This window comes from Leptonotus elevatus, chromosome 19 (assembly GCF_054856555.1).
Source record: "Leptonotus elevatus isolate MCC_2025b chromosome 19, RoL_Lele_1.0, whole genome shotgun sequence".
Classification (NCBI taxonomy): Eukaryota; Metazoa; Chordata; class Actinopteri; order Syngnathiformes; family Syngnathidae; genus Leptonotus; species Leptonotus elevatus.
Genome location: NC_141257.1, coordinates 1,497,317 through 1,505,867, shown reverse-complemented (window position 1 = coordinate 1,505,867; position 8,551 = coordinate 1,497,317). Strand labels below are relative to the sequence as shown.

Here is an 8,551-nt window from a genome sequence, read left to right as displayed (position 1 = left end):
AATACAAATTTACGCTTTTTGTACAGATACAAATTTATTTTATTATTATTTTTTTTTACAGGCACACATTTTTTTTACACGTACGAATCACGACTTTTACAGATACAAATTTAGACTTTTTTCTACAGGTACACATTTTTTTTACAAGTTAGTTTTGCATCATATTTACCTCCATATGACTGCTTTGATTTACCGTGGAAATTTCACGCCACAAAGTTTAAAGTCACACACATTAACAAAATGTCTTGCATTGCACTTGCTCCTTTGCTATTTCTCTACTTCGTAATGAATTATTGTCACTTTCCGCCTTTCTTTTCGTCAGATTTAAATATATTTTCCATGTTTTCTCCGAAGAATTATGTACTTCACAAATTAACAGCAATCGTTATGTTACTTTCAAACATTATTATTATTTTTTTTTATACCTCAATTAAAAACAAATGGATAGTCGACTTTTTATTTGTTTTTATAAGACATATGAGATTGTTTAGAGATTTATTTGTTTGGTATATATTTTCCCAAAATGTTTTGTTGAAATATTTCCTATAATGAGAAGATAGGAGCCGGCAGACTCTCCAGGTCTCAATGTGGTGCTTGATAGCTCGAAGAATTCTTTAGAAATCATTTTAAATTCTGATGTTCGACATGTAATGTCAAGAGCGCAACCATTTTTAAAATGAGCCAATTTTCTTGACCCTCCACTAGAGGGCGTAGTGGCCTCACACCTTTATCTATCCAGTTCTGGATCGTTATTTTTTAATTATCAAATCAAATCAAATCAAACTTCATTTATAGGGAACCTTTCATATATTAAAATGCAACTCAAAGAATTATATTATAATATTACTAAGAATATATGTTTTGCCATATTGGTATTTGACGTGGTTTAAAATTAGTGTTGTAAAGCTTCCAGCACTTTAAGTTAGCAAGACTTGCACTTAATCCAGATTAAAATTAAATATAGACGTAAATGCATGTAAAAAGACAACAAAAGAATCATTGTTGGTTTGTCTCACAACAGTTTTTTTTTTTTATAAAGGTGCGTTCCATACAGTATGTTCATCCACAGTCCTAGTTTGCATATATGAAGGCTCAAGCATGTATGTACACATTAACATACATTAATGTATATATGTGTATATGTACACATACACTCATATATAAATTTATACACATATATATATATATATATATATACACACACACACACACACATGCATATGAACATATATATATTGTATATTAGTCTTTACATACAAAACAAAACCACTACCAAAAATAATCATCTTTTTTCATAGCAGCAAAAAAAAAACAACAGGAAAATGAAGTATATTTACAAACTGTGTTTACATGACAAGGCATATAACACTTGCTTTCCCATTCTTTAAGTAGTTTCATTTCATTTCTTACATATATGTATGTATATATCTATATAAATATATAGGCATCTTACTCCTCTTGACACCACAAGGAGCCACAAATGTGATGGAGGCGTCATTTCCATGGTGAATGGAGAGCTGGATGTTGGCGCAGTCGTGTGTGTGTGTGTGTGTGTGTGTGTGTGTGTGTGTGTGAGGGGGGGGGGGGGGGCTCCTCCGACAAAATAAATTTGGATAAGGAAAATTAAAATAAAGAGAAAAAAAAAGGCAAATCCAAACAAAACTAAAACAACAATAAGACTAGAACACCCCCCCCCCCCAAAAAAAACCCCTCAAAGTCTGCACGCTCCTGCTCAAATGCCAGGTTTTTATAAAAATGTGACAAAAGAAATATTTTTAAAAAGCCTACTAGAACATCTGAAATGTATTTCGGGTGAACCAGAGGCGTTTTAAATGGTGGCAGGTGTCACGAGGTTGGATGTGATCAGTCATATCCTACTTATAAGAGGGTGCGCAGACTTGTGCAACCACATCTCCGTTGTTTATTTTTACTTTGTATATAAATAGACGAAAACAAGTTTTTAAATAACTTATCTTGGCCTCTTTAATATCACAAAAAAACTGGCACTTGAGCAGGGGTGTGTAGACTTTTTATATCCACTGTATTCACAACTGCTCACATACAACGAAGAAATGACATGTAAGGGAAGCTCAGCTAAACAATAATAAATATCCACAGCTGTTTTTTTTTCCTTTACATTTTCATGTGCAAAGATTTGTGCAATGTCGGCCAGCGCCCGTCGCTAAAAAAAATCCAAAGAAAAAGGATTTCCCCAGAAATCGCGTCACATTCTTTAACATGTGACCTACTAACTACCAATACACACAAAAAAAAAAAAAAAACACCTGATGGAATCCAAAGGCAGAACTCAAGCTCCCAGCATGCCGAGCGAGCACAGTGAGTAACATTGTAACATTCCAGTCGATGGCGGAAGGCGAGGAAATAAATATGCGGGACCCTCGAGTTTGTAACGACGGGGGTGAGCCATGTCGCCGTTCGCCAAACGCAACAGGCCAGAACCACAACTTTATATTTTTTATTTCTTCCTGAAGTCGTGCACTTTATTTAAAGCGCGTGCTGACCCGCTGTGACGCTTTCGATTGTTTTGCTTCCATAAAATGAAGGCGAGTAGAAGAGACACACTGAAAAGCAACAAATAAAACAAGTAAAGTGGGAATGAAGGAAATTGAACGTTTGTGTTACGATACGAGAAGAACGTTGGATTATTATGTGAATAACGTAACATTTCAGGAATCAAGTCTTATTCTTGGAAAAAAGGCGTAATATTACAAAATGTTAACAAGAGTAAAGTCGAATTATTATGACAATTATTTTCTGCAAATTTCTAGATTTTTATTTTTAGAGAATTTTAATATTACAATAAAAATAAACGTGCTTTTACTTTTTTTTTTATTTAAAAGAGAATGTTGTAATAGCACAAAAAAATTCCTATTTCATAAAACTTAATATGCAAAATTAGGACGTCGTAATTTTATAAAAAATTGTCAGATCAGGAGAGAAAAACATTCAGCGGATACATTTGTTGTATTATAACTAAAATGTTTCTGAACAATTTTAAAAGGAGTATAATACTACAACATAGTAAATGTTTGAGGGGGGGTACATTTTTTTAAAAATATATTATTATTAATTAATGATTTAAATATGAGAAAATAATACAAGAATAAAAACGAAAATAATGCTGTAGTATTACCCCAAAATTTATAACGTCATAATATGAGAATATAATATAAACTTAAAACATATACAAGATTTATTTATATGAGAAATGTGCCTTAATATTAATAGATGTTTTTGTTCTCTTTGGAATAAAGTGACAATAGAAACTATTCACATATTTTGTATTGGAGGGGGGTGAAAATAACATAACATTTATTTGTGTGTTTTATTTTTTCCAGTGTGACACTTCTACTCATTTGTACAAAAACAGACATGAAGATGTCAATTTCAAAAACAAAACTTTGGTGTTGTGCTCATGCATGTCACATAAAAACCTCTAACCTGCTAAAAATATATTATACCACACCTCCTCCAATATATATATTTTTGTTATTCAGGATATTTACACAAAACATAAAAAATAGTATTACAGTATTATTTAATATTGAAAATATTTCAGCTTAGGCGGACATCCGTCCCGTTTATTTTAATTGCTAATATTTTATTGCCCCTAATGATTACAAAAAAGCTTTGAAATGAAACACGCGCTGGTTCATTTTCGCCAACAATTTGTTTTAAAGTACCACAGCAAGAGCAAAATGACGCTCCTTGCAGAAAACTTTGAAAAATGTTAGATTTCTAATGCACTCAAAAAACATTTCCGCCATTTCCTGGCCCCGCTTTCCTCTCCCGTGATTGGTCAAAACGCAAAACCATGTCACTTAACACTTCTTAAGTTCAAGTTTATTCGTCCAGCATTGCGGACTGTGGAGACATTCGGAGAAGTTCACTTTATTTGCACGCATCCCGTAAGCACATTTGTTTTCGAATCCGGCACACGCAACGCCATTCGGGCTGCCAAGTTGCGTTCACTGGTCGAAGGAAACCTGGCATTTTGCTCTCTTCGACCTCGTGTACTGGTAAATCCAGGATTTTTACGTTGAAAGACGATTGATCCCACCCACCTGCGTGCTAAGCTAACACGCTAATCAGAAAAACTGCGTCCGTCCGAAAACGTCAACGGTTAAGTGCATCAGTTCGTAAGTGTTTTCAAACTCCCATGTAACACATTGTCGTCCACAAAAAGGTTTCCATATTTTCACTAAAAATTTTCATATTGTCGCTGTAAAAAACAAAAACATTCATATCCCCCACCACCACCCCAAAAAAAACAAAATTGTTTTTTTTCTGATAAAATATGTGCATCAGAAACCAAATTTGTGTTTTTAAAAGCATGAACGCATCTCTAACATTCTGTTCTTGTTCTTGGTTAAAAATAAATAAAATAAACAGTTTTTCTGATTTAAAAAACTGTCCATTGTATAACAGATGTCAGATTTAACAATTTAAAAAAAAAGCAAGCACTTCTATATTTTTTTAAATTTGCATCAGATGAATATAATTTTAATTTAAAAAATAATGTACATAATATAGAAAAATTATGAGGTTTTTTTTAATGTCTTGAGTTTTTTTCAAATATTTATTCAAAACTTTGCGCTCTGAATAAAAACTGACAAAAAATGTGAAGATAAATGTTTGGGTTTTTTTCAAACTAGAAAAATCTTCACACACTACCAGCCCCCCCAAAAACTAATAAAAGCAAGTACATACTACATACTGCATTTAAATTGGTGCAAAGAGAAAAAAAAACACGTAAAATCTCCAAATTGTGTTTTTTTTTTTTTGGCATTTGTAATTGGAAAAAAAGTCTGTCTAGTGTTTTTCTAATGAAAACCATTAAAAAAAAAAAACATCTTTCCATTTCGGATAAAACAAAAATTCTAATTAACTGCACTTTTGGATATTAAAAGCTCACCAAAATATTCCCGATAACTAATACGTAGAATTATGGGTAATTAATTGAGATTTCATTTCATGAAAAATAATAAAAATCTATTTTCAGATGTTTCTCTACAGCGACAATATTTTGTCCCCCCAATTTTGTGGACCCCCCCCCCCCCATTGGAATCCCAGCAATGTATGCCTTTCTAAATATCTCAGCAGAGCTCATTAAGAACTGCTTTTTTATTTTATTTTTTTTAAGCTGATAGGTCAACTTATGTGCATTTAGTTATGATTAAGAGCTATCGTGCCACCCGCATTTCATAAAAGCTAACAAGAAGCAGCAGAAAAGAGAGCAAAAACTCTCTCGCCTGCCAACATGCAGCATTTTGCCCGATGATCTCAAGAGGTCATGCAAAGAAGTATTTCGGATAATAATGCCCTGTATGATGTCATGTAAATATATATATTTTTTCATATGTGTGAAGGCGCTGTCTACTGTGGAATTTCACTTTTATTCCTGAATTTGCCCTCTGGGGGTCAATTAAGGATTTTTTTTCTCCCCCATATAGTCATTGTCCACGTTTCTCTTCTGTTGTCCTGGAATGATACGATTTGGACGTCCTTTGCAGTCACTTTTTAGGGCTCTCTTATTATTCTCATTCTTATTATTTGTTTTGTTTTTGAACCACAAGCAGGCTCCGTCCGGGGCTCTTGTTTTCAAGTATGAAAGTTCGTAAAGAGTCTTAAAGCTTCAGCAGAACAAAACATTTGCGTCCACAGTGAGGAAGAACGATGTTTGTGTTGTTGTTGTTGTTGTTGTTGTCAACGACTGCAGCTTTGATGTGGTCAGTAATGTTCGTGTGTGTGCGTGCAGCAATCCCCCTGAGGTTTCCTTGAGAGGCAGACCACCCCCCCCTTTTTTTTTTTCTTTTTTTTTTACCTGCCGAGTACTCACATTGGAATTGGGACGGAGTAATCCCGGAGCGGAAGGATTATTATGATGACGACTGCACCTTGTTTTACTTGTGGCCAATCACAGTGCAGATTCATTCTCCATGTGACAGGAAGCGGCGGCGACGCTGGTGGTGGCCTTGCCCGCCTCGTCGAGTTTCAAGAAGCTGGGTTTTTCCTTCACCCGTTCACTGGGATTGGCCAGCGGGGGCAACGCTTGTTTTTCCGACGTTTTGGACGATCCCGCCTCCCTGCCAATCATACGCCGTCGTTATTAGTTACGATGCATTCATTTGCGTGTTATGCTCATATATTTTCTTACCCGCTATGTGAGGGATAAATAACGAGGAAGCAAGCGGTGAGGAATCCCAACAAAGAGCCCCCGGAGGCCACCACTGGAATGACGCGTACGCTCCCGACCGCTTCCACGACGGAACCTAAAGCCGAGGCCACCAGGATTTGGCTGATGTACACCTAATTTAGAATAGAGCATGTCATAAATGTATTGATATGAATGCAGATGTTGCGTAAAACAAGACCCACTTGGCAGGACAAGATGGCGCAGTCGATGCCAAACCCTCTACGGGAACTACCGGGACTGTGACTGGTGTACTGCAACGAAATACATTTTCACACATGCATCATTCATTAGCAATCAAGACACGATGACGACGGCACACGTGTTCAAGATGACTCGTGAACGCTATTTGTGTAGGAAATGCTGCAAAATTATTTGAAATGTGAAACGTGAGACTTGAAATTGTAATGGTTTGAGAAACGCGAAAGGAGGTTAGTTAATTGGTCATCAATCGATGTGGGAAAATTTGGGAACGTGACAAAATGACCAGGATGTCCTGAATGAGTCCAGCAGTTGGAAGTTGAACTGGTTTGACCTTGTTGAGAAATGTGGAACAAAAAGGGGAAATATGTCTTTAAATGTGTGAATGTTACAAACAGTTGGAATGGTTTAAATTGAAAAAAGTAATGTAGAAAGAAGGAGTAAATGTACAATGTCCGCATAATTTAATAATTTTGTCTGGAAAAATGTGGCATAATTAAACATTTGGGAAAAATTTGGTAACTTGTCATCAATTTGTTTTGTTTTTTCTTTTGTCAGAATGGTTGAGAAATAAAATGTCAATAGAGTGGGGAGAATCATTTTTTCAATGGAAAAACTATTTGACAGTGAAAAATCCGTTTTTTGTTTTTTTTAAACAACCACTTTGCCTGTACAGGTGCGACACCCCTTACATTCTCGTGACATAATCCAAGTTGTTGTTACCTGTTTCATTTCGTGGTACTGTCCCAGCAGGGCATAGGGACAATAGGAGATACTCATGGAGATGATGCCCATGCTGCTTATCATCACCATGGCAACATACACATTGGGGAATATGGCCATAATAGCAGTTCCTGAGTCAAAAAAAATAAAATAAAATGACGCCATTGGCTTGTCTTACGATGTTCAGATGTTGATGATGTTTGTACCTATAGAGAATCCAAGCGTTCCCAAGATGTAGATGATTTTGATGCTCAGGTCAAAGTTATCCAGGTACTTTTGAAGGAGAGCTGGAGGGATGGGAAGAACAAACATTTTGCAAAATAAATAAATAAATAATAATAATAATAATAATTAAAAACTTCAGTTACCTGAGCATGTAGCGGCGGTCATGGCGTATATTACCAGACCCCAACATCCCATCTGAACACCTTTGTGATAATTTGTCAAATCGGTGGAGTTAACAGGAGCCTGCAAGTAGCACAGTTAAAACCACATTCATGAGCCAGTGGGGGCGTCTTTGCACAAGCGCCACTCATTTACATTGTGGACATAGAGGGAAGTGTCAAAGTGTCTCAGACCACAAAAATCACAGTGACACAAAAAGACACTCATCTATTTTTTAATGTCAGAGAAGTCATAAATATAAAGTAGCACTTTCTGCCTCAGTCATCGTTATCAGCCTTCTGCAGAGCTTGCTAATGAAATGATTACATGAATTAGGTGTGTTGGACGACGGAAACATCGAAAACCTGCAGGACTCCGGCCCTCGAGGACCAGGAATGGGGAAGCCTGTATTAAGGCAACTAAATAAATAAATACAAAAAAGTAATAATAATAATAATAAATGCCTACTACACCTCCATTAAAATTTAATGTAAATTTATTTGTATTAGTTATTTTTTATCCTTTTTTTATTCAAATTTGATTTTGACCAATTTCAACTCATTACAATTAAAAAAATATGTTGAAAAAAAATCTAAAATGAATTTAAATTCAAAATTAAATGCATTTATATATTTTAATATTTTACGTGAACTCAAACAAAAAAAAGATAAAATAACTAATACAAACATAATTAACATTAAATTCACATTTTAATTTTTTAAAATTCTAAAATTAAATCCAATTATATATTTTAATATTTTACAATAACTCAATCCCAATGAAATTACAGTTGATTAATTCCATTAAATAAAATTGAATAAAAATATTAAAACGTTTTTGAACCCCACACTCAAACACACAAAAACAGTTGGGTCAAAACAGTCACCCAATTATGGATTAAAAATGGACCGATCCACTTCATGGGTCAATTTGACCCAACTTTCTGGGATGTTTTACACAAAATGACCCAATTTTTTTTGACCCAAGTAAAGGATCTGACCAATTCTTATGAGTTGTTTTACACTAAAA

General features: G+C 34.8%; 1 protein-coding gene across 3 annotated transcripts in view; it reads right to left on the bottom strand.

Moving 5' to 3' along the window:
- Positions 1–5,093: 5,093 nt before the first annotated feature.
- The window catches only part of LOC147157393 (polyamine-transporter SLC45A4-like), a 30,589-nt gene continuing 27,131 nt past the window's right edge, over positions 5,094–8,551 (bottom strand). For all 3 annotated transcript variants that reach the window (XM_086063449.1, XM_086063450.1, XM_086063451.1), the window contains 6 exons: positions 7,507–7,606; positions 7,345–7,425; positions 7,139–7,269; positions 6,400–6,468; positions 6,179–6,330; positions 5,094–6,107 (listed from right to left, as the gene is read on the bottom strand). In XM_086063449.1, the coding sequence (XP_085919575.1) occupies positions 5,939–6,107; positions 6,179–6,330; positions 6,400–6,468; positions 7,139–7,269; positions 7,345–7,425; positions 7,507–7,606 (702 nt within the window). In that variant the 3' untranslated portion in view covers positions 5,094–5,938. The remainder of the gene's footprint in view (positions 6,108–6,178; positions 6,331–6,399; positions 6,469–7,138; positions 7,270–7,344; positions 7,426–7,506; positions 7,607–8,551) is intronic.